The sequence below is a fragment of the Alternaria ethzedia genome (genome assembly GCF_023757985.1).
Source record: "Alternaria ethzedia strain BMP 0044 chromosome Unknown scaffold_12, whole genome shotgun sequence".
Classification (NCBI taxonomy): domain Eukaryota; kingdom Fungi; phylum Ascomycota; class Dothideomycetes; order Pleosporales; family Pleosporaceae; genus Alternaria; species Alternaria ethzedia.
Window position 1 is genome coordinate 59,521 of NW_026056205.1, and position 27,118 is coordinate 86,638.

Genomic DNA, 27,118 nt, shown 5'->3' on the forward strand with positions numbered 1-27,118 from the left:
CTCTTATCCCCCTCTGCCAGCCTTCGGGCGTGACGTTGGCGGGCGGGCGCGCTGCGGGGAGGTTCCTGGTCGGGGTGGTTCGATACGGGTCGACTGGATTGGTGCTATCGATTTGGCGCCGACTGCATGCTGTGTCGCGGTCCTGTGTAACGGTGGCTGTCTGCGTCCATGGATCTACGTGATGCTCCGTGCCACGCCACCTGCTCGCTGCGGATTCGAGGGCTGCAGATTCTGCACGACAATCTCCGTGCTAATGACGAAAATACCGCGGTCGTCTATTGTTGACGCCCAAGCGACATGCGCCCAAATGAGCAAACGGGCCGCAGGGCAATGCACGCGGATGTCGCTGGTGAGGCTCGGCGGGGGTCTGGTCAGGAGCAGGGCGGCGGCGAGGAGGCTGGCGGTGGTGTGCCAGAGGCGACGCGATGCAATGTGCGATGATGAGTCGTCCCAAGCAACATGGGATGAAGGCGACTGAGGCTGGGGGCGCGGAGCCAATGACAGCGCGCAGGCGGGCGAACGGTTGAACACCGCCTTAGCGTATCCCAGGCAAAGGCGCCAAATCACAATTCCAGAGGCGAACTGTCGGCACCTCACACACGCCTAAGCCTTCGGTCCCAGGTGGAAGACAGCAGACGGGGAAGAATCAAATAATGCAAAGGAGAAGTAAATTTTTGCAGCGCCCCCCTATGGTAGCCATGTATCTGCTGTACAGCTGGCGGTCAAGCGCCAACACCACATTGGACAGAAAAGGCCCTCTGCCTGCAGCGGCCGCAGCACCAAAATCCCGAATCTGGTCCTCTGCCTGTCAAATCAGGCGCGACGCCGCCCTGGGTCCCGCCGTGACATAGCACCGATCCCCTACCCATTGGCCGCTGCGAGTCTGTGGCAGCCACTCTAGCAGACCTGCGGTGAGAGTCACACCCATCTCACCGTCGCAGCTGGCATGCTCAACCACCACCCGCTGCCTCTCCGACCCTTGGGAACCGCCATATTAAATTCCTGCTCTTGCTCCCTTTGCTCTTCCCTGCCTCAGCCGCCGCCCCTCATCAATTTTCACATCACCATATAGCCAAAACCCCTCATTTGGGCCTGCGTACATTAGTCGACGCGTAGACGAGGGCAGCTACTGCACCTCATGGTACTTGCGGGAAGGTACTCCGTCGTCGCAACAGTACACGAACTGCCCCACTCACCTGCTCGCACAAGGCACCGCTCCGGCAAGCTTCGAGTAAAGCTGCTGCTGCACCTCGGGGCCATCATGCTCGCTAATGTATCTCCATCCCTGACCTGGGTTGTACTTCCGGCTGTCTTCCCAACAACTTGAAGCCGTCCATCATGACCATCAAGTATGAACAAAGGACCTGTCCCTTGCGCATCTTGTCATTCCCAAGCCCTGATCTGTAGTCCCTCACCCACTTCACCGGACCGCGCCATGCCGCCGCACATCACAGCCTCGAGGACACGCCCAAGGACAAGCAAAACCACCAAAACAAAAAGTGAAGCTTCCTCACCACCGAAACAGCAAAGTCTGACAACAACCTCAACTTTTCCCAACCCCTGACTATGATTCGTTCCCTCCAGTTCGCAGTGTGCGTTGTTCACGCTCCTGACAATATATACCAGGCAACGCCCGTTGACACGTCAATGTGGTTCATGCACCAGACGAAGGAGTCGAGGGCTAACGCACACGGGCTGCGCGTAAGGCGCTGAAACATCACCACATGCATTCTTTCTTGCTAGCCACAAACGCCACGAACAGCGTTGGCATTTTCTCCTCTTCTGTTAGTCGTGTTTTAGCCTGGTGTTTTTCCAGGTGGCTTCAGACATGTGGCAGTTGCGTCACAGACTACATAGTTCCTTCCATGGCCATGCCATGCAGGCGCAGAGTGAACCAGGCGTAACGCGGCACTTGCAAAATTCAGCCGTTGAAGCTGACGACGCACTATTGCTAATCGATTGCATAGTGTAGCCGTCACGAAAATGCCCGGCCCAAATATGCGCATGGCTTGCTGCGGCATCCCACGATCCCCCCTGTGACGCGTGGTGGGGTTCGTGCATGAGGGGTAACGAAAAACCACGAGGGCTAAGGGAGGGGTTGGGAAGCTGCAGCTTGGGTACGTAGCTACCATGCTGTCAGAAAACGGCTGAAACTCTGATTGATGAGCGTAAATGATGCTGCTTCCACAAGGTTCTATCTTTGGTGGGCTGAAGACATACCTGGGTATAGCATAGCTGTGTACGAAGACGGGAGTGGTAGCTAGGTACGGACCGCCCCGCTATCGGCAGCCTGTGAACGCGGAAGAGGGCAGAAGGGATCATGCTGGATATGCTTCCTTCTTATCAACCCGCATATTGTGGTTGACGTGAGATCATCCATTGGCATCATCGGAACCTCTTTCACTCACGCGCATGCTACGCATTAAACCGCACTATGAGAAGAGAGAATTGTTATCATTCATTACCAATGCAGTCGAATCGTTATGGCTCTATGGCCAATGCATATGCAAAAAACGCCCAAAATGCGCTGCGCTGCTGAGCACGCTATTCGCTTTATCGTACAAGTATTTCGTCCCAAGTGAGGCTCGCTCAGTCGTCGTCTTCACCAGACTCCTCTTCCTCCTCTTCCTTCTTCTTTTGCTCGCGCTTCTTGCGGTCGCCCTTCTTTCCCTTGAGCTCCTTCTCCCACATCTTGTTCGCCACGTCCTTGTCGAGATCTGGGAAGACAATGTCGAAGACTTCCTTGTACCATTGGACGGGGCGGCCTTCTATGCCCTCTTTGATGTTCTGTCATGTGTTAGCAGGCATTCTTGCTTGCATTGAGAGTAGGGAAACATACCTCAGGCAACTCAAGCCAATCGCTCATGTTGTCGTGTGGGAAGATGACCGTCTTTGCGCCCGCTCTCCGTGCAGCAACGGTCTTCTCACGTAGTCCACCAATCCTCAGCACCTTGCCGGTAAGAGTCAGCTCACCAGTCATGGCAACATCATCCCTGATCTTCCTGTCAAGTGCCAGACTGAGCATGCTGGTCGCCATGGTGATACCAGCGCTCGGTCCGTCCTTTGGTGTGCCGCCCTCGGGGCAGTGAAGGTGTATCCTGGCGTGTTCGAAGAACTTGTTCCTGGGGAACTCGCGGGCCATGATACTCTTGGCAAACGAGTAGGCTACACTGGTCGACTCCTTCATGACGTCCCGAAGCGATCCACTGCGTTCAAGACCGGGTGATGAGGATGCTGAGAGCGCGTTCTGCACTATCGATTCTATGTAGAGCGCTGAACCGCCCATCGACGTCCATGCCAGGCCCATGGCCACACCGGGTGGCGTAAAGTCGTACAGACGATCTGATGTGAAGATGGCGGGTCCGACGTAGTCCTTCAGGTTGTCCTTGGTGATGGAGACGTGCACCGAGTCTGGGATCTTGAGCGCGACGCGAGGCTTCTCGGTGGTCTGCTCCTCAATGTTTTCCGGTGTCTCCTTGAGATCGCTCTTGTCCTTGTCTGACTCCTTTTGCGCAGCCTTGCCCTCTTCAGTGAGCGCTGCAGCCTCGGGGAGAGCATCTTCGCCTACATCGGTAACAATTTTTAGCGCTGACTTGCGGTACACCTTCTCGATGTGCTTCTTCAGATTTCGAACACCAGACTCGCGACAGTACTTGTTGATGAGCTCAACAATCGCATCGCTCTCGAGAACGACATCGGCGTCCTTCAGCCCACTCATCTCCTTAGCTGCGGGAGACAGGTACTTCTCAGCAATGGCGATCTTCTCGTCTGAAACGTAGCCTGACAGTCGAATCACTTCCATACGGTCGAGCAATGGTTGCGGGATCGTCTCATCCATGTTGGCTGTGCACACGAACAGAACCTTTGAAAGATCGACAGGTACATCCAGGTAGTGGTCCAAGAAGCTGTTGTTCTGCTCTGGGTCCAGCAGCTCGAGAAGTGCTGATGCTGGATCGCCGTGGTTGCTGTTGCGTCCGATCTTGTCGACTTCGTCAATGAGAACAAGGGGGTTCTCTGTTTGACATTTCTTAAGCGCTTGGATGATGCGTCCTGGTAGCGCACCAACGTATGTCCTTCGATGACCCTTGATCTCTGCTACGTCGTACATACCACCGACACTGAAACGGTAGTACTGACGGTTCAGAGCGCGAGCAATCGACTTTCCAATCGACGTCTTACCCACACCGGGTGGACCGACCAAACACAGAATCTTTCCTTCCACTGTGCCGCGCAATTTACCGACAGCGATGAACTCCAGAATGCGGTCCTTGACATCTTTCAGTCCGTGATGATCCTCGTCCAAGACCTCTCGCGCATGTTGGATACCGAAGTTTTCGGCGCTGCGCAGACCCCAGGGTAGCTGTGTGAGCCAGTCAAGGTAGTTTCGAGTGACGTTGAACTCGGAACCGTTAGGCTCAAGACCCTGTAGCTTGCTCATCTCCTCTTCGAAGACCTTGCGCACGGCTTCGGGCATAGCCAGCTTGTTAGCCTTTTCGTTGAACTTTTCGATGAGCTTGTCCTTTCCGTCCGACTCGATACCGAGCTCGCGCTTGATACCCTTCATCTGCTCCATCAACATGTACTCGCGGTGCTTCTTGGTGACTCTGGCATTAACATCGTCGGCAACCTTCTTTTGCAATTCCGCGCTAATAAGCTCCTTCTTGAGCACTTCCAAGGCCTTGCTGAGACGCTTCTCAATGTCCATCTCTTCAAGCGCATCCTGCAGTTCATGCGACTCGGCTTGTGCTACGGCGGCGGCGAAATCAGCGAGTTTGACAGGGTCTTCCCCAACGTTCATGGTGGTATGGACAGAGAAGGTCGAGACGTGGTCGCGGAACAGCGGATTGAGCAGTGCTACTCCCTTGAAGGTGTTGACAATCTCGTTGACCAGCACCTGGATTGTCTTGTTGCTCTTCAGATCGAATGGCTCTTCAACCATATTCTCAACATCGGCAATGCTGACATTGCGACCCTTGAGGATGGTGGGTACGAGCGCTCCCTGGGCCGCCTTGGCCTCTTCTGTTGCCTCCTCGAAGCTAGCGACGACATCGCCCTTGGATTGTGTTGCGCCTGCCTCCGACTCGGGGGTATCCGCACTCTCGCTCAGTGTGCTTTCAGCCACAGATGACTCCTCCTTCGCTTGCGGTGGCGACTTGAGACCAGTCATCTTTATGCGACGGTGCGGGTAGAGGACGCAGGTCATGGCGAAGTTGTCATCGGCGCCCACGGGGAATGCGCTTGTGACCTGACAGAATGTGCCTACATCGTACACCTCGCTGGGATCGTGGATGACGTCCTTGTCGGCACCATCGTCCTTGAACATGAATGCACCAATGTAGGGCTGTCCTCGCTTGACCATGTCCGCAATCGCCTGTCCAACCTCTCTATCTCTAATTGTGATGGCCTTGTAGAATCCCGGGAACAGCGGACGCTTGACGAGCGGTATCGCCATGACTTGCGGGTAGACATCGGGTATCGAAGGCTTGACGAGGGCTCTTTCGGCACCCTTTCGCTTCTTGCCACCGCCGTCGCCGCCTGAACCGCTTCCTCCTGCTGCGCTGCCTCGCCCAGAACTCGCCTTTGGTGGTATTGGCCCAGGCGCATCGCTCTTGCCCTCGAGCTCTTCTGCTCTTTTCTGCTCCTTCAGCTTCTTGGACTCTTCTGTTTCTTCCTCCTTGGCCTCCTCCAGCGGCTCTGGTGGCGCCTTTGTATCATCTTCCTTCCGTCTACCCAACGTTGTGGAGAAGCTGCGGTATGCGAAGAGCGCCGCGGGCGGCGAGGAACATCGGTGATGTTGCCGTGCAACCAGCGATGCCGTGCATTGTGCGGGGAGATGGCGCGACGAGGCTCTAGTGGTGATAGTCCTCGCATTCGATCGTGAAGCCTGACGAAGGGCCGCCCGCCACGGCAAGTTCTGTCCGTGGAACATGATGAAATGGCGTTATGTCGGCGTGGGTGGTGGTAATACTATACAAAGAATGAAAAGAGTGCACGTGAGGATACGTGGCACTCGTTGTATGACCGGGAAATCTAAGAAGAGGGTTGGGTGGGGTGCAATGAAGGTTGACAGGTTGTAGTGGCGGCGTGTGAATTGCTCAGCATCCTTCCGAATCTCGACATCATCACCGCCCAAGCTCCTCCGATAGCCCCGATGGCAAAACCTCGGCAACACGCGACACTGCCAATCCGCCTCCAACCACCGCCTTTCTTTCGATTACTGCTCGATTCTGGCACCTCAATCCATCTCAACCCTTTCTCCTTCCAATCTACTTCACGTCGCTTGTTCGCAGTCACTTTACCATCTATCGTCAGGCTCCGATCTCGGCTTCTCTTCCAAGGTTCATGCTCGCCGTTTACGTTTCCAGTCTTGTAGAACATCATCGAATCCGATCGAAAGCAGGCAGACCGACCGCTCGATCTTGCTTATACATCACATGCGCCTAGTAATCTGGATGCGCGTTCTTGCCGCAATGCGGGAGAGACGCGTATCTGGGCATATCGACTCTTAACTCCGTTGTAGGGCGCAATCTCGTTCTAGGATGCGAATGCACATCGTGCTTGTTACAGTGTTCCTAGATATGCCCCGAATATATACCCCGAAAGCGAATCTGCATAGAAGCGTGCCCACAGCAAGTCTCAATGCGCGTAGGCGATGCTTCCTCAAGGGCGCTATGGACGTGGCTACACGCGTGGGTCATGTTACCGGGCCACGTTGAGACCCCAGCCATCGCGCATCTCATCGCGCGATCACGTGAGGCCGTTTTCGAGAGTTAGTCGTGTCGCATTCTGCAGCATACAAAGCGTTGTAGCTCACTCACTGAAAGAAGAATGCTTTACGTATACTTCGACTGGGAGTATGTAACATTTCCTGCAAAGCATAGATTTCTTGTAGGCGTCTGACGGGGCACCAATCCAGCTGATCCCGGTGCTGTCCCATGAAGCCACGACGGAGTGACGATATGGAGAAGATCCACCAGTTCCCTCTTGGCCTTTGCTCAAGTCACGTCAATTAGCGGGCGATCTTCCCACGCCAGTGGTAGGTTCCACGATATGGTCACGCTAACGTCATCGCGTTCCACACATTTCAACGGCATGATGTCCGCCCAGTGCCGAACGCTTGTCACAAGGCCAGCAAACGACGGCTCTAGTACTATGAGATCACTCCGGATCTCATCATACCGCTATACTTTACCAATGCAATAGCCCTCAGTTTGCTCGACCTCCACAGCGGTTCTAACCTTCACTCACCTCACGATCGGCTAGTGTTTTGAAAGCGACATCACCATGTCACATCATTCGTCGCTCAATGACAACACGGGTACGCCTTCAAAGTGAACCACCCTAATTGCATGTTCACTAATCCATGATAGAAAGTGCATCTCTACCTCGACGCAAGAAGGAAGTACAAACCCGCATGAAAGATGGCAAAGAGGTCGAACTCCACACTTGGGACGGTCCACAAGATCCTGACAACCCGTATGTTCCTCGAGACTCCACCTGAACTCAATTGCTGATGGAAACCAGGTTCAACTGGTCAACCAAGTACAAATGGTTCTTGACAATAACCGTTTGCTTCATCTCCATCTTGACAGGTCTTCCGGCTGGGTCTTACGGCGCTGGAAACGAGTACATGGCAACACTATTCAACGTTCAAAATGAGCCGTTTCCAAACCTTTACTGGGCGACGTGTTCGTGGAATATGGGTGCTGCTATTTTCCCACTACTATTCGTACCTTTGACCGAAAACACTGGTAGAATGCCTGGATATTTTGTAGGTTTGTGTGGCCGCATAGCCCATCAAATCGCTAACCCCTGCGCAGGTCGCCTACATCGTGTTCGAATTGTTCCTGTTCGGCTCAGCCTTTGCCGATAACTTCGCAACATTGGTCGTCACCCGTTTCTTCGGCGGTGGCGCATCTTCCGTTTCCATCAACATCGTGGGCGGCAGCATTAGCGATGTATGGAAAGGTGACAAAGCTCGGAGTCTGCCAATGTCCATTTTCGGCTTCACGTCCGTAGCTGGTATTGCTCTTGGACCCTTCGTGGGTAGCGCAATCGTACAGCTTGGCTATCCTTCCACTGGACTACAATCCCCTTGGCGATGGTAACTTAGGGTTCGGTTGGGCGGGCAGTCTACTGGGCTTTGTAGGACTAGCGTTGAGTCTTGTGCCTGTGGTGCTACTCCTGAAAGGGCGTCAGATCAGGGCAAAGAGTCCTTTTATGTCAGAAGCCACATTCGACGATAGGGATGACGACGAAGAAGTGAATGATGGCAAGAATGGTGCGAGTCATCGAGGTACATTTGGACCAGCGGGCGTCGCAGGTGGGCCACCTGGCGCAGTGGACGAGCATGTCTAGATGGCACACGAGGTCATGCAATATGGGTGGTAGGTAGTTAAAAGGTCTCCTTGAGTATTCTATAGATCATTACCTCATTTGCCACAGGTGTGCCGTCTGAACACCTTCCGCCTGAGATCTTTCTCTACAATGTGCAATCGGGCGATCGCTTCGCAGACCTCAACTGAGAGAGTTGAGGGCTATATCGTACTATTATCTAACGCAAAGCTAAACGCGGAGACCATGTATTCACCAGCAGAGTGGATGTTGCGAGAAAGGGTCCGGTCAAAGCGCGCTGTCGCAGGCAACTCAAGCGCTAGTCCTGGAGTGGGCTGCACCTTGCGTATAACGTCTACGGCGAGAGTATTAAAGGGACTTCTCTTGTTCTTCCACCACCACTTGTACGCTCCTGGGTACTTCGTATACATCGTCTAGTTCATCAGACGCTCTGTTGTAGCTCCCGCGCACCTCTACCGTTGGCGGCCAAAGCGACTGTTATTGTACTACTTCACGAAGCCATCCCATCACCACATTAACTTCGCCGGAATATCACATACCTACGACATGGCGCATCCACCCCAAGGACTACTAAGCCTCCCGAATGAGCTTCTCCGCGATGTCGTTGCGCCCCTCAGTCCAGCCGACCTCCGCCACCTGCGTGAAGTCAACCACCGAGCCCTCGACTTTATCCTCGACTATTCTCGACCATGTTTCACTGGACTCGCCGAGCTACCAAACGTGCTTATTTTGGATGTTGTCGCGCATTTGACCGACAGGGATCGAAGCCGACTTGCACGGACGAACTTTCGATTCTACTCCCTGATTATGGACGCTATCCTGGACAAAGAGGTGCGGACACAGGGGGTCAAGCTACTCGAGTTAGCATTGAGGACAGGAAGCAAGGGCTTGATGAGACGACTCCTACTCAAGGGTACGGATGTGGATAGACAGTTTTGCCATGGCTGGGGTTACTATCTCAGTGACAGCTGTTACTTGGCAAGTTCACATGCCACAACACCTCTGACATCCGCTGCGTACCACAGCGACGTAAAGATGGTCGAACTACTCCTACAGTTCGGTGCAAACGTGCACGCACTTTCCAACTACTGGATCCATGAGGGATACAGAATGGGTATACGGTCGGCCACACCACTATCATTTGCAGCATATCTTGGAAACAGACGCATAGCTGAACTGCTCATAGAAGCGGGAGCGAGTCCGATAATCGAGGGTAGGTCTGAGATGCTCTCTATAGCTATGAATAGACGACACGAGCCCATCGTTTCATTGCTTTTACAAGCCCTAGACTCTGCAAAACAGCTTAGCGCGTCAGTCATAAGAGAGCTCATCCAAATGGCTTCCGGACAACACTTTCGATCCCTTTCCACAAACGTAATCACACAACACGAGCACGTCATCCTACGGCATCTACCCCCTGCATCAGTCGACAAAATTCAAGTTCCAGAATATATCCTTGCAGAATTCATAAAGTGCGCTGCAACTGGAAAGCTCGCTATGGTTGTCAGTCATCTTCTACAAATCAGAGGACGACTACAACTCCAGAAAACAAGCTACCTCGACGCAGCACTACAAAGCGTCATCTCGCTCGACGCCCGTAAAGAAGACGTCCTCAAGAGGGAGCTGCATCAAGACGTCTTTCAGATTGTTCAAGCATTGCTAGCCCATGGTGCAGACCCCGATTCTGTCGCCCAGGGAAAGTCTGCTCGAGACATCGCGACAGCTCATCCGGACCCTAGAGTGAGGAATCGACTAGCGAGAACAGTACACCCAAGCCGGCCTACGAAAGAGCTGCCTTCGCTGATCGGACGGTCATTAACCACTCCGTCGCAAGCTTCGTCAACGCATCGTCGTCCACAACGGGGTCAACCCTTAGCGAGCTTATGGGATTTTGTAGGCCCCCATAATCAGCAAAGTCCACATAGAGGTCACAAGAGCGGCAAGACTAGCATCTCAGAGAGCAAGGGCGTTGTCACAAGTGGTGATAGAACCCAGGATACCACAATGTCAGCTTCAACAACTCGAGCTATCATTTCTGAAGATCAAGCAAAGCTACAAACAGACGCAGCTTCGCCTCCGCGTTTACACCCACAGCATACTGACTCAGCGTTGGACTCAATTGTCCCAACACAAAGCGCATGGGTCAACACTTCCTCGAACATTCTTTCCGCCCCTACCGCTGAGGAAAAGGTCTCAATGGAAAAGCCCATCATTCGTCCCAAGCCAACAACAAGGATGCTTAATCCTCATGGGCACAAGATTGAGATGCCCTTCGGATACCAAAGAAGCAAAGACACGTCATCAAGGAAGAAGTGAGTGAAAGAGTGCATAAGATAGGTCCTCACTTGATCTCTGAATGGCTAGGGAATATGTCTGGTTTCATTCGAGGCTGGACAGGAGATGAAGCAACACAGAAAGGGAAGCCATGGTAGACACGAAAACAGAGACAATGAAGCAGATGCTGTGAGCGATTCTTGTATCTATTCTAAACACTACATATTCAAACATGTTCTAATACCCGTGCATGTCCAGATGCACACCAATGGGTACAACCCGGGGGAGATCGTTCAGTCAACTCAGAACGCAACAGCCTTCATACCGCGCTTGACGGGCATATTGGCGATCTCGTCGCGGCGACGAGATGAGGTGAGGAAACCAGCAGGATACTCGACAACGGCGTCGCCGGACTCTGCGGCTGGTGCCGGTGCTGCGGGGTCGTCGTTCTGCTCTTCAGCAGCGACGGGCTCGGCGTCGGCGGCTTCGTCTTGCTTGTCTCCCTCATCCTTCTTGTCGTCCTCTTGGGCGGCGTCTTCCTTGTCGTCTGCTTCAGCTCCGTCTTGCTGCTTGGCTTCGCCCTCCTGTGCCTTCTTGTCCTCTTCCTCTTGCTTCTTCTTGTCCTCTTCGGCGGCTTTGGCGTCTTCGTTGGCTTGCTTCTTCTCTTCCTCAGCGGCCTTCTTGTCAGCTTCTTCCTGCTTCTTCTTCTCTTCCTCAGCAGCTTTAGCGTCAGCCTTCTCCTTAGCCTTAGCGTCTTCAGCCGCCTTCTTCTCTTCTTCAGCCGCCTTCTTCTCTTCTTCAGCCGCCTTCTTCTCTTCTTCAGCCGCCTTCTTCTCCTCTTCCTTAGCAGCCTTGTCGGCCTCTTCCTTAGCCTTCTTGTCTGCCTCCTCTTGCGCCTTCTTCTCTTCCTCGGCGGCCTTCTTGTCGGCCTCCTCTTGTTGCTTTGCCATCTCCTCAGCGGCCTTCTTCTCTTCTTCAGCCTTCTTCTGCTCCTCTTCCATCTTCTTCTGCTCCTCCTCAGCTGCGCCCGGTGCCTCGGTGGCCGCAGGCTCAGCAGCAGTCTCGGTGGCGGAAACAGTCATGTTGGCAGAAGCAGTTGCGTTTGCAGCCTCACCCATTACCAAAGAGAAGCTCTCAGTGACCATGGGTGCAGGTGGTGCAGCGTGGGTCATGGACATGTTACCGGCGGCAGGGGCTTCAGGAACGACAGTGACGGCAGCGGGAGGAGGCATAGTGTGCTCTGGTGCGGCCTGAGTCTCCTGAGGCGGCATCTCAGCTGGTGAAGGCATCTCGGCAGCAGGTGGTGGTGGCATCATGGTATGCTCGGGTGCTGCTTGGGTCTCGTGTGCAGGCATCTCGGCTGGTGGAGGCATCTCAGCGGGCATCTCAGCAGGTGGCGGTGGCATCTCAGCAGGAGGCATCTCAGCCGGTGGTGCAGGCATTTCCGCAGGTGGTGGTGGTGGCATCTCAGCCGCAGGAGGTGCCATGGGGTGTTCAGTGACCATAGGAGCTGGGGGCTGCTCGACCATAGCCGTGGTCATCGGTGCAACAGTCTCGTGAGTGATGGCCTCGGCTGTAGTTGTTGCTGCAACTTCCTCAGTGGTAGTGGCTGCGGCTGAGATACTGGCCATCTCCTGAGATACGTGCATGGCCTCCATAGCATCCGCAGAAGACTTGTGAGCGGCATCCTTGGCCTTCTCAGACGCGGCGTGCATGGACTCCATAGCATCTGCAGAGGCCTTGTGAGCGGCGTCCTTGGCCATCTCGGAGGCCACGTGCATAGCTTCCATAGCAGCGGCAGATTCTTGGTGAGCCTTCTCCTCTGCCTCCGCTTTCGCTTGGTGTTCGGCCTCCATCTTCGCCGCAGCTTCCTGATGAGCCTTCTCCTCTGCTTCAGCCTTGGCTTGGTGTTCGGCCTCCATCTTTGCAGCAGCTTCCTGGTGCGCCTTGTCCTTGGCTTCCGCCTCTGCTACGTGCATGGACTCCATAGCGTCGGCGGCTGCCTTAGCAGGGTCAACTGCTGGAGCGGGCGCAGCCTCGCCCATGTGTTCGGTACGCGCCACAACCCTCGACGGGATGTCGACATTCCTTGGAAGAGGGCCAGCGGCGACAGCGGCCGCTGAAAGGAGGGTGAGAAGGGGGTATATCGTCTTCATTATGGGTGATTTGGGTGAATCGAAAAGGACAGGAATGAAACTTGAGTCTTCGTTATTACGACGAGAAAAGAGAGAATGAAGAGCTCAGCTCAATAAAATTAAACACTAGTGCACGGCACTTTGAAGAAAAGAAGGTAGGTGTTTGAAGAAGACTTGATGTGAGAGTGGGCAGAACTTATGAGGCTCGGGGTTTCGCGATATATGTACCTTGCCCGGTTCCTTCGGCATGGAAGAGACTCAGGACCTACCCCTAGAAGCAAACAGATCATCTGGAGCAGTTCCACACTTGGTAGTGTTTGATGGATTCCCGGCATCGTTTTCGCCATGTCGAGGATGCCTTGAGGCGGTTAGGCGCCTAGGCAGGGTGACGACGACGCTGTTCCCCCACCCGTCTCGAACACTTACAGCTGCCTCTCCACTGTGTAGACAGCATTGACAGTGCTTGGCATGGACGTTACCGGGCCTAATCCATGTTCGCGATGAGGCGCACGCCGCGATCGACCAATCAGATGCGTACCTGACGAGGAAGAGGCAGAGAAGCCCGGATCCGCTCGCCAAAGTCTTGGCCTGACAGGAACCGTCGGAGAGTATGTAGCAAGTCAGGCTGCAGGAGTATTGCAGTGTTCAGGCTCGCTTCATCGGCGGGGACGCATGTATGCGTGTTGGGGTTGTGATGCGGACAAGGTTTCAGCAGCCCAAGACGGGCAAGTGTCCGGGTGTCATGGCAGCCACGAGCCTCAGGCCCAAGCCACAACGACGTTCGGAGACCGACATGATGTCAAAACCTTCAGGGAGCTGTTTGGACATTGCACCTCCGAGCGTGAGTTTGCAGAATTTGCAGTCGGGAGTCTCTTGGTTTCATGACACTCTAGGTCTCGGGTGCGATATCGTCCGAGGTCGAGAATGTTCACCAAGCAGTGATGGACGTTCTTTTTTTCTAATAAAGGATGGACTCGTATGATGGGGCTATAGCGACCAAGAGAATCGAAACGATAATGCAAGTATTGAGCAGTCTTGAGCATCTCCCCGCATGAGAAAAACTAAATATGTTGGCTGCTACAATAGTATATTGTTGCAGAACGCACCTCTAGATGCTCCTTAAGAGCACAGCACGTAATTATACTAGCACAGATTAAGATAAGCTCTTAGAAGCTTTGCTACTTAAGAGAGCTTTCTAAGTAAGCTTATAATATAATAATTTATTTTCTATTTATTTCTATACTTTTAAACGTAATAGTTATAAGCTTAGCGCTTTAAAAAGATAATATAGTTCTGTATTTATATACTTAAGACGCAAGGCGTTTAATAAAGTATAGTAATACTAATCTTATTACTAATCTTTGCGCTTCTATAGAAGCACTACTTTATTACTTATAATAAGTAACTCTATAATAATCTTTATAGAAGCTTTTACGCTTACTAACTTAGCGTATTAGCCTAAGTAGTTTACTTAGTTTAAATTCTATACTTTAAGCAAAGAAATTTAAGCTAATGTTAACTTTAACGCTAAAATAGCTACTTCTATTTAGATAAGCGTTCTAACTATCTTAGAGCTAGTAGTAATTATATAGAATACTTTAGTTAATAAGCTCTACGCTAATAAGTATAACTTATCTATTATAAAGTATAAGGTATAAGTAATAAAATAGTAGTTAAAGAGTACTTATATTAAGTATCTTTAGAACTAGATTAATTAGACTATTAGTCTAAAGCTTCTAGCTCTTACTATACTTTCTATTTTTATAGAGAAAGAAGCTATATTATAAGTACTTATTAAATACCTTAAGTCTACGCTTTTTCTAGAGAAGAACTATACTAAGAATCTTATACGCTTATAGTATAGAGTATATCTCTAGAAAGTGTAATAAGAACGTATTAACGCTAAGCGCTAGTAATAGAAATACTTTTATATTTTAGTCTAAGCTAAAGTATACAAACTTACTAAAGTTAATAATACGCTTACTATCTAGAACTATTTAGAAATAATTAGCGTTAGGCTTACTCTAGAATAGAGGCACTCTATATAGTAGAACTTTATTAAAGCTCTTACTATTAGTAGAACTTAGGTTACTTTTAAATAAGCGTTAAAGATTTTTACTACGCTAATCTAAGAGTATACTACTTACTCTACTAGTAGAGGCAGTGTATTTACTATTATAAAAGCACTATAATAAGCTCTTAATAATAATAACTTATTCTAGAAGTCTAAGAAGAATTACTTATATAGATAGTACTATAAGTAGTCTACTACTATATATAAGCATTTAGAAATAGCGCTTATAGGTAAACTTCTAAAGCTTTCTAATAAAGCTAAGGCTAAGATTACTACTAAGCTTAGAGACTTAAAGTATAATAGTCTATAGAGAGCTCTTAATAAGAAGAGATAGACTACTCTATAGCAAGTATAGATTAAAGGCCTAAACTCTATCTACTTAGAGTTAATTTAGGTAATACTTATTAACTTTACTTTTATTATAAGTTAGCTAAGTATTAGTAGTATATACTCTACTATAGATTTTAACGTCTACTTACTCTCTATAAGCACTATCTTAGATAATAGAGTAGTAGTATATCTTATTAATAACTTATCTTTGCTTAAGCTAAAGACCTTTATAAGAGTATATAAATTCTATACTATAGAAGTAAAAAGCTTTTTCTTCTAGGTACTTAGATACAGTATATAAAGAATTAGAAACGCTTTAACTAGAAAAAGAGGACTATATATAAAGAACTTTATTCTAATAAGTATAGCGCTTATAGAGAGTTTCTACATTAATATTATCTTAGAAGTAGTCTTTAATAAAGCTAGACTATAGTACTTAGAGTTAGACTTAATGCTTTATATAGAAACGCTTACTAATAACTTTATACTAGTAAAGCTTAAGAGAGAGTATAAGCTTACGTTTATTAAATATAATTCTTTAAAGTTTTACCTAACTATAATAAGTGTAACTAATAACTAGCGCTTATAATAATTCTAGAGAAGCTTTTCTTAGTCTAATTTAGAGGAGCTTTAGCACGTAAGAGTAGGCTACCTAGGTCTAGAAGTACTCTAAGCCTTTATTAAGAATACGCGTAATATACGTATTAAGAGAATAAGCTAAAGTAAGTATAAGTATTACGCTGTTACTTATATAAAGTAGCGCATCTCTAGGCAACTACGTAAGAAAGCTCTAAGACCTTATTAGAGAATCTTATAGAATCTTTTTAACTTTTCTACTAGTTATAATAAAGAGCTCTAAATTATAGTGCTTAAAGATAATTATAGTAGTAAGATTTATTAATATACTCTTTAAGCTAAAACGCTTATAGAGATTATAAGAGTCTTTTACAACTTTATAAGCTTTTTTATAGCTTAGTATAAGCTTAATATTTATATTATTATCTAAGATAATAATATTACAACGCTACCTTAGAGAGGTAAGTTACGCTTTAAGATATAGGCTAAAGAGTAGAGTATTATTATAGAACGCACCTCTATCTATACTTATAAACTAAATAGAGAAGCAGAGAGAGTAGGTTAGAAAATAATTACTAAGTCTATTAAGATAAGAGTTAGTGTAAATCTTCTTAAAAAGCTTTAGCTAAATATTATAGAAGTAGCAACCTAGCTATATAATATAAGCCTATTGTATACTTATAATCTTTTAGTATCTAATACTATACTTAACGTATAGTGTATAGAGTATAGTAAGAAGGTTTATGCTATTATAGTAGACCTTTACCTAGATTAGAGCACTATCTACGCCTATAGATATAAAGCTTACTTACTTAATAGAGAGTAAGTAGCTAGATAAAATAAGCGTAACTTTAAAGTTATACTAAGAGACTATATTAGATACCTAGTAGAATATAGAGTATCTAATATTTATAGAATATAGGTTCTAAAGCTTAATTAAATAATTATAATAAGAAATGTAAGCTTTAATAAAGAGCTTTTCTATAAGAGCAGCGCTAAAAGTAGCTAGAAGCACTTAGTAGAAGAGCTTACGTATATTATTAATCTTCTATATAAGAATAAGCTATATAACATAGAAGAAGCGTATAAAGATATTTTTAACTAGCTCTACGCTATAGTAGGTAAAATATAAGACTAGCATACTCTTAAAAACCTTATTTAGAAGCTAGAAGGTAGTATATTATAGCTTGCTATTAAATAAGCTAGCTAGCCTAATTAATAAGTAGTATATAATATATCTTCTACATAGATAGAAAGCTTAGCTAGCTAACTACTAGAAATCTATATAGACTCTTAAGAGCATACTAGCCTATTTACTCTAGAGTAAATACTAGAGCCTAGAGCGTACTAGACTATAAGAACTAGTTAGAAGTATAATAGCAACGCCTAGAAAGTACACTAAACTAGAGAAGAGCGCCTACTAGTACTAAGTAATAAATAGCTTCTTAATATAAAGAGCTTTTATTAGAATAAGGTATATAGTGCTTATTAGAATAGAGTATCTCTAAGTATACTATATTTCTACGCACGCTTTACGTTTAGAACTTCTCTAGAATAAAGTAAAATAGAACTACTACTTACTTCTAGACTAATACACTAGAGGCGTAATTATAGAGAACTAACGTAATTAAGCTCTAGAATTAAAGAGTAACGCAAAGGCCTAGAAGTAGAAGAACTAGAAGTTTATACGCTATATAATTTATAGAATAGTATATAAGATAATAATCTTCTAAATAGTCTTCTTTAATACTTATATAGAGTAGAAGAAGACTAGAAAGAGCTTATAACTATTTACTTAATTATAGTAGCTATAATCTTAGGTAATATACTTCTATAGAAGTATAAGCTATCTAAACGCGTATACTATAATTAACTACTACTACTTCTAAAGAAGTATAAAGATCTTAGTAACTATCTATATAGAAAGCTCTTCTATAAGACTTATAATAAGAAGATTAATATACTCTATTAAGTAGGTACTTAGAAGAAGATTAAGCGCTTCTTAGTAAAAGAGCGCCTACTTTTACTAAAGTAGGTATTTGTATATAAGGTTAATTAGAATAGCTACTTTATTAAGTATAAAGCTTACGTAGTAGTAAGAGAAGATCTATAAGTAATTAATTCTATATACTCTACGTATGTAGTAACGCTTACTTTACGCTCTTTTAGAATAGCAATATTAATAGTAGCTAAGTTTAACCTAGAGATCTTCTAATTTAATATTATAGAAGCATTCTTTTATATATACTAAGAGTACTAGCTAGTTATAGTATATAATATACTAGATAGCTTTAAGAAGCCTAGTAAGTGTGTAAAGCTTAAGCGTGCTTTTTATAGACTAAAGAACTCTCTACTACTCTAGTATAAAGAGCTCTTATATATAGTAAAGAAAGTAGGTCTTATTACTTCTAAAGAAGAGTCTTATCTCTTTTTTAATAAATAAAGAAAGATTCTCTTACTCTTCTATATTAATAATATACTACTTATATATTACTACACTACTTATTAAGAAGCTTTATAAGTTACTAATATAATAAAAGTAGTATATAACCTAGAAGAGAAAGGCCTAGTTAAATAGTTTCTAGAAGTAAGAGTATTGCGCAATTGCGCTACTTATACTATAACGCTTATATATAATAAGTATTTAGATAAGCTTACTAAGAAGTTTAATTTAGAAAGCACGTCTTTAAGCTCTACTATACTACTTCTAAGCTAAGAGCTTATAAAGTTAATAAGTAAAGTAGATAAGAAGATAGTTAAAGACTACTAAGAGCGTATTAGATTACTACTCTATATAGCTATTATGCTGCAGCCTAATGTAGTATATGCTGCTTTAAAGCTCTTACACTTTCTTATAAATCTAAGTAAAGAGTATATAGAAGTAGTTAACTAAGCAATTATATACTTATATAAGACTTACTATTAGGCTATCTACTATAGAGCGTACTCTAGAGTAGAGCTTATAATTTGCAGCAACGCTTCTTTTATAGATAACCTAGAGACTAGGCGCTCTTTATAAAGCTACCTTATTATACTCTTTAGAAGTACTATTATTTAGAAAGTAGTATAATAAGTAACTATAATAACTTTAACTATAAAAGTAAAGCTTCTTACTCTTAAGTATATTAGTAAAGAAGTAATAGCTCTTAAGAGGCTATTTTAAAAGCTTACACTTATCTTAGAAGTAGCGTAGACAATTTTCTATAATAACTAGTAGACTATACGCTTAGTAGTTAGCGCTAATAAGCGTATAATAATACGCCTTAGATATATTAATATCTAAAATATATAGCTAAAGTAAGAGTATACTAAAAAGTCTTTTAGAGTTAAGTACCTAGAGACTAAAAGTATACTAGCTAATAGGCTTACTAAAAATCTATTAGTTTAGTAATTTACCTACTTTAAGAAGTAGTTAAATATAAAGAATATTAAATTATTAGTAGTATTATAAAGCTTATAAGGTATAAAAGAGTTTTTAGCTACTCTTCTTAGAGAGTAGTAGAAAGTGTATTTTAAGTATAGCCTCTCTTACAGGCCTATAGAAAACTACTTATTAAAAAAGGCTTTTATTAAAGTATACGCTCTAAAGAGCGTAGCAAGATAAGAAAGCGTATACTTAGAACTATAATTAGAGTAACACTTCTTTAGTTATCTAAGCGTAAAGTTAGAAAAGTACTACTAGTTATTAGCAGTATTTTTATAAGCTTAGAGATACTTAAACTCTAAGGTAAAGAACTAAAAGAGTATAACTTTCTCTATAAACGTAAATACGTAACTAAGCTTAGTAGTAATACTTTTATAAGTAACTATAATAGTATTATTAGTAATAGTCTTAGAAGACGCTCTTCTATTATTATTATTAGAGAGCGCTATACTATTATTTATAGTCTTATTATAGTTAATCTACTTAACTACTAGATAAAGTTCTATAAAGCTTATTAGCACTAAGAAGTTAAAGTACTAGAATAAAACTTACTAGAAGAGTGCTACTTAGAAGTAGAAGCGTTATTAGTCTTATTATTAAAGTTAGATTAAGACTACTTAATACTAGAAGTATTCTTAGACTTATTAGTGTTATACTTTACCTTTAAGATGTTAAAGCTCTACTTCTTACTACACTTTTAAATTATGTAGCTATACTTAAGATACTACTTAAAAGTAGTGTTATAGTTATAGATAAGCTTATAAAAGTAAGAGTTCTTAATATTAAGTAGATAACTAGTCTTTAGGTTTTACTTTATAGTATAAAACTAATTAACTATATACTTAGTAATCTTCTCTATATACTTAGGTCTAAAAAAGAGTTAGTAAAGCTTCTTAAGCTTAAAAAAGAGTATACGTATACATTATTATATCTATAATTACTAATAGCACTAGTAAGGTAGCGCTTAGACTTCTTACCTTTATTAATACTTATATAGTTTTTATAGAGAGAGTTAGTAGCCTTTCTAGTGCTTATAGACTAGAAGTATTAAAGGTATACTATTTTATAGAGCTTACTAGTAGTAATAAAAATAAGCTTCTTAGAGCTGCGCTTATATATAGACTTAGTTACTAAAGCTCTATTATTCTTATTATTAGAATCTTTATTAAGCGTATACTTCTTGCTGTTATACTTTTTATTATTATACTTATTAGAAGAATTAGTAATATCTAAACTATTAGACTAGATAGAGAGCTCTAGATTAAAGAGAGAGCTCTCTATACTACTTATAATAATAAAAGAATACCTCTTCTTAGAAGTAGAGCTAGAGAAAGGTAAAGTATTATAAATAGTGCTGCTCTCTTAAAAAATAGAAAGCTTACTTAAGGCTTTAGCAGAAAGCTTAAAAGCGTTAGAAGAGATAGTAGAAGAGTTCTTAGAAGTAGAGCTCTTAGGACTAGAAGAACCTAGAAATAGAATATTAGAATAAGCATTACTAGTAGCTAAAAAACTAAAAACTATAATAGTAACTTTAGTAAGATACTTATAAGAATTACTAGAAAGCTCTTAAAAGAGCGCAGTAACATTAGAATTATAGTTAGTATACTCTTCTTAGGCAGCCTTACTAGCCTACTTATTATAGTACTTTTCTATTACGCTAATAGAATTAGTAGACTACTACGCTTTGTAAATTACTTTTTCTAGAACTATCTTTTAATAGAGCTTAATAGTCTTTAGAAGTAGAATCTTAAAGCGTTCTTACTTAGTACGCTACTTATTAATAAAGCGCTTGTCTTTAAACTTAATACGCTTAGTTTTAGTATTAGCCTTAGCTTTAGAATTTTTATTACTACACTCTAAGTTATACTTAACCTACTTATTACGCTTACAACGCAGACGCTACTTATTTTCTATAGCTTAACTAGTAATATAATACTTATAAGTAATCTAGTTATAACACTCTTACTCTACTTTATTTTTAGCTTTAAAGTTATAAGCGTACTACTTATTAGCGTACTCTTAAGTAGCGCGCTTATTATAATATAAAATATTATTAGCCTACTCTTAAGTAACTATATTACTATACTTAGTAAATAGATTAGACTTCTTAGAAGCGCAAGTTAGAGTAGTAAATAGGTTATAGGCAGAAGTAGAAGTACTTATAGAACTAGAGCTCTACTTCTTACTAAAAGAACTACGCTTAAAAAAGCCTTTAGAAATACTATAGAGCTTATTTAAGCGCTTATAATTATTTATCTTAGAGAGAGTAGCTAGGTGCTTAGAGAAGTTAGAGGTGTTAGAGCTTAATAGCTTAGCCTTTAACGCGCTTACGTAACTAGAACTTAAAGAAGTTATCTTAGAGGCGCTTATAAAGCTAGAACTAGACTACTTATCTTTAGAAGAGTAGCTATTCTTATACTTATACTTATTCTTATTTAATATAATACTATAGAGCTTAGAAATAGATATAGAGAGGTATGCTTAGTTTAATTAGTATAATAGAGTATACTGCTAGAGTTAGTAAGTGTACTAATAAAAATTAGAGATACTTACTCTTATTTTAGATAAGAGGTAGAGAGCGTTTAGCTAATTAAATAATTTTTAGTAATATTATAATTAGCGCGCGTACGCTAAGCGAGCTCTTAGCGCTGCGCACGCTTTAATAAGTATATAATTAGCGTTCTTAGCTATAATAAGAGAGCTTATTATAACTACGCAGCCTACTCTTATAGAATGCTTAGAAAGTATATTATAGAACGCACCTCTAGATGCTTCTTAAGAGTATAGTATATAATTATACTAGTATAGATTAAGATAAGCTCTTAGAAGCTTTACTACTTAAGAGAGCTTTCTAAGTAAGCTTGTAATATAATAATTTATCTTCTATTTATTTCTATGCTTCTAGACGCGACACATATACTATAACTAAGTTAATCTTAGGCCTATATTAATATTAGATTATTAAGCTCTACTAAATTTATTCTAGTGCTAGCTGTAAAGATGTGTTTAACTTTCTACTAGAAAAAGGTAGCTAAAATATTTAGTTTCTAGCTGTCTAGTATTAGAGGAAAGATTCTGCAAGATATAGATAGGTTAGATGTAGTAAATAAACGTTAATATATGTATTTCTTGTATAACTTAGGTCTTGTACGAAAACGCTAGAGCTAAAACGTAGTTAGAGGCTTTAGGTAGAGAGAATTCTAGAGTCTACTGCTTAAAGTGTATGTTATTTAAACTATATAAATAGCTCTCTAACTAGAGTATATCTACACTATTATAATATTATAAGAAGAGGTATAAAAAAAGAAGTATTATTAATATAAAAGCTTATAAGAAGAGGTAAGAGCGTTATACTAGCTAGTTAAAAAACTTAACTTATATTTCTACTTATTATAATTAACTACTATATAATACTTTTACTAGTAACTTTAGAAAGCTCTAATTACACTATTATAATATAAGTATACTACTCTTAGTCTTAGTTATAAGATTATTATACTTTATATTACTATTAGCTACTAATACGCGCTTCTAAGTCTAGTCTTTAGTACTAAATATAAGAAAGATTTACTCTCTATTATAAAAAGTATTCTACTAATAGCAAAACTATACGTATAGTATTCTCTCTACTTAGAAACGTAGAAATTAACTAGCTAAGGCATTTATTACTAATAGGTAGCTACTAAGTAGTAGTTACTATATAGTACCTTTAATAATTAAGTCTTTCTTAAGAATATTTAGCTAAGTAAATATACTATTAATATATAAAATAAGCTATTATAAAGATACTTACTTAATTATAGTCTTATATTACTAGATAACTAAATAGTAGAATTTATTAAGTTTATTATTATAGAAGACTTTAATAAGTACACTATAGCTTATATATAGCTGCTTATAGAGGCTAAAGAGTATATAATTTAAGAAGAAACTAGTAAGTATAGTAGAGTTACTAATAATAATAAATTAATATACTCTATATTAAGTACTATAATACTCTATATAGTTAAGAGCGCGCTTCTAGTATATAGAGTTAATATAACTATATAGATTTATTAATAGATAGAAGAAAGCTTATTATAAAAAGCCTCTTTAAATTAGTTAGTCTAGATAGTAAGGTATAATTACTATATAGCTAATCTTATTAAGTTTATAAAGTAGAGAATCTTATAATAGTAATATATCTAAAGAGTTATAGAGTATAATAATAATCTTAACTATTAGTAGGTTACTAAGAGCTAGCGCTATATAGAGGTCTATAGAGATAATAGTATTATAGTTATTTAGATTAGATATAGTTTAAGTATATAATTTCTTATTAAAGCGCTTAGTATTATTTATACTTTTATTAGTAGTGTAAAGATTTATAGCTACTATTTATTAGAGAAGGTAGAGAGAATGCTAAGTATACTAGAGATACTAGAGATACTAGTAGTACTAAGAGTACTAAGAGAGTAAAAAGATTAGATAGAAATAGTTAGTTATAGTAATAAAAATAAATTAGTTTCTAAAATATAATTCTAATACTTTCTTTATTTAGAGTTATATTATATAGTAACTAGAATGTACTTTAAGAGATAGAATATATATTATATTATAGATAAAAGATATATTTCTCTTAGAGTAATAAGATAGTACTATAGTAATATAATATAAAATAAGTAACTTATAACTTCTAAAATCTATATATATCTATTTAATTAGGTTCTCTTAAAAAGAGAAGTATTATTAAAATAAAAGTCTAAGGTAATAAGAATATACCTATAGAGTATACGTATATATATATATATATATACATATATATAAAAATACTATATATTATATATATAGTAGGTGTTAGTAAGGCCTATTATAAGTAGTTATTATAATAATAGTCTAATTATTAGTATGTAATAGTTCTATATAAGAAGTATAGTATTAAGAGTAGAATAGATAGCTTATAGCCTAATAAGTAACTACTTAGGTAGTTAAGAATATACTAGATAAGTAGAATTAAGAGTATAAGATAGATATTATAGTGTACTACTAGTATCTATATTAAAAACTATCTAGTATATCTAACTATACCTATTATTACGTAGTAAAACTCTTAGAGGTGTAGATAGTATTTATAATATAATAGTAATAATAATAAGTTTATAATAATATTATATTAAAGAGAGACGCTATAGAGTAGACTAGCTAATAAGAAAGTAATAAGTAATTCTAAGACTAAGTATAGTAAAGCTAACCTTATAAGGTAAACTTTTTATATATAGTTAGTTAATAGTTAAGTAGAAAGAGAAGTTAATATACTAGTATAGCTAGAACTTAGATAGGTAGACTAATAATCTATAATGTAAAGGTAATATACTATATTACTAAAGCTAGAGTAGTAAAGATAAGTAGTATTAATAGAAAGCTTACTAATTTTAGATTAAGGTACTAGTAGAGCGTAGTCTATAACTACCTCTCTACTCTATATATACTCTAAACTAAACTAACTATATTATTAAGTTTTAGGTAACTATTATAGATTACTTAAATAATATAGTCTAACTTTTAGAAAACCTTATCTATTATCTAGATAATATTATTTAGAAGATAGTTCTTACTCTAAAGCTAGCGTCTACCTTAGAATAAGAGATAGCCTACTATTATAATAAGACTAAGATTAAGTAGAACGTTTATAGTATAAGTACTAGCTAGAGTATTACGTAAAGTAGGTATCTTAGTAGTAGAAGATATAAAAAAGAAGTAGTTATAAAGAGTATAAAAGAGATTAATAGACTATAATAGCTAAGTAAATAGATAGTAAGATTAGCTCTAATATTATTAGAGTAGACTATTAAATATAAATTAAGTAATAGCTTATAGCTATAAGAATAGAAAGCGTTCTTAGTAGATATTAGTAAAGAGAAAGTAGTTAAAAAGTAGACTTCTATACTATAGTAATTTACTTACTATAAGATTCTAGATAATATAAGACTTAAAGAAATTTACTAGTAAGTTAGTATATATCTCTTATAAGATATAAGCTATTACATAACTAATAAATCTATAATTAAATTAGTATTTATAATAGATACTCTAGGCTAAGGTACTTATACGCTATGCTAGTAAAAGAAGATACTTTTATAGGCTTATATCTACAGAATTACTAGTAAGATTATTAGAAATTATTATTTATATTAGTATTTATACTAACTAAGACTAAAGTCTAAAGTAGACTTATAGATTAGTAAGAGTAGTAGAAGTATTACTTTCTAGAACTACGTTTACGCTAGCTATAATAGGCAGGCTATATATAAGCTTATAGAATAACTTTCTCTAGCTACTAATCTATTTCTATAGCTTCTAAACCTACTTATCTAATAACTCTAGTCTAGTATTAGCTAACCTTTTCTTCTTATTAATAGCCTATTAAATAAATAATACTATATTCTCTTTTTATAGATCTAGAGTACTCTACTAAGTTACTACTTTAGCTTTAAGTTATTAAATCTCTATACTAAGCTACTTAGTTTTCTACTTAAGCTAAGATACTATTACGTTAAGCTCTATATTTAATATCTTTAACTTCTTATTTAAAGCTATAATACTAGTTTTAGGCGTAGAGTTATTAGAGTTAGAGTTAAAGTCTATATTAGAGATATAAGACTCTACTAGTAGAGCGCTTAAAATATATTATAGATTAGACATAGTTATATAGAAAGTTAAGAAAGCTATACTTATAGAATACTAGAAGTCTATATAAGGCAAAGCTATTATATCTTTTCTACTCTTAGTAAGCTTTTATTACTAATTTTAATTATTATATATTTATTATATAATATTCTATTTCTAAAGCTCTATATACGTTATAGAAAAATCTTACACTAAAGTTAGCGTAGACTATAGCTTATCTAAAGATAATAGTAATTAGCCTCTATTAGTATATAAACTATAAGCTAGAAGAATATTAATTATTAAGAGTATTTCTGCTAAAAAAGCGTATTACTTAGCCTAATTATAGCTAGATAGTAAATTAGTTCTACGCTACTCTACGCTTCTAAAGCTACTTAGAGATATACTATTATTCTATAATATAGTATATAAGCTCTACTTACCTAGCTCTCTAGTAGTTAATACTTATAAGCTTTTCTCTAAGCTATCTATATTACTCTTTACGTTACTAGTACTAAGATTACTATATTAAGAACGCTTATATAAATATATATTAAGTAGTGTTCTATATATTAAAAACTTCTAGAAGCTTATTCTACTTATATATATAGTAGTTCTAGAGTTCTATAACTACTTACTATCTTTATTTTCTTATAACTAGATTCTAGCTCTTTTAATACTATAGTTTTGTTTAAGCTATACCTCTAAACTACTAGATACCTAGAAGGTAGACTACGTATCTATATACCTTACCTAGCTTAGAAAGATTAACCTTACTACTTTTAATAATAGCGTAGTGTAACTACTTAGCTACACTAATACTAGTATTAATAATATACTAAGTACTAAATACTAAATAGCTATATACTTTCTTTTATGCGTTATATCTTAGGTTAAGAAGGCTAGCTACTATCTATTAATACTAAAAACTCTTTAAATACTATATAAAACCTTAGAAGAATTTATCTAAAGATATAATATTATAGTTACCTACGTAGTAGACACTAAAAGATATATTAACGCTATAATTTAAGCTATAGATAGCGTTAAGGCTACTTATATATCTTCTAGCTTTTCTATAATTATATTTTATAAAGACCTACGTAATAGAATTCTATTTTAATCTAACGTAAGTATATATAAAATATAGTAGAAGAAGTTAAATACTTATTTAGTAAATATAGTAGCTAGTAGGCTCTTACTTAATAAAGAGGTAAAAAGGTAGTAGGTAGATAGATAAAAAGCTAAAGAGTTACTTTTTATAGTAAAGAAATAGATTAAGGCTGTACTACTAGCTAGTTTCTA

General features: G+C 40.3%; 3 protein-coding genes across 3 annotated transcripts; 1 reads left to right on the forward strand and 2 right to left on the reverse strand.

The window, feature by feature from the left end:
- Nucleotides 1–2,589: 2,589 nt before the first annotated feature.
- Nucleotides 2,590–5,929, reverse strand: PIM1 (ATP-dependent Lon protease pim1; the record flags this gene model as incomplete). Its single annotated transcript, XM_049377186.1, has 2 exons — nucleotides 2,590–2,787; nucleotides 2,840–5,929. The coding sequence occupies 2 exons, from the start codon at nucleotides 5,927–5,929 to the stop codon at nucleotides 2,590–2,592; spliced, it is 3,288 nt and encodes a 1,095-aa protein (XP_049232812.1).
- A 1,355-nt stretch (nucleotides 5,930–7,284) lies between these two features.
- Nucleotides 7,285–8,358, forward strand: J4E87_005577 (uncharacterized protein; the record flags this gene model as incomplete). The annotated part of the gene is made up of 5 exons (XM_049377187.1): nucleotides 7,285–7,318; nucleotides 7,371–7,476; nucleotides 7,525–7,771; nucleotides 7,821–7,958; nucleotides 8,020–8,358. The coding sequence occupies 5 exons, from the start codon at nucleotides 7,285–7,287 to the stop codon at nucleotides 8,356–8,358; spliced, it is 864 nt and encodes a 287-aa protein (XP_049232813.1).
- Nucleotides 8,359–10,931: 2,573 nt separating this feature from the next.
- J4E87_005578 (uncharacterized protein) lies at nucleotides 10,932–12,785 on the reverse strand (the record flags this gene model as incomplete). Its single annotated transcript, XM_049377188.1, has 1 exon — nucleotides 10,932–12,785. The coding sequence occupies one exon, from the start codon at nucleotides 12,783–12,785 to the stop codon at nucleotides 10,932–10,934; it is 1,854 nt and encodes a 617-aa protein (XP_049232814.1).
- Nucleotides 12,786–27,118: the final 14,333 nt, after the last annotated feature.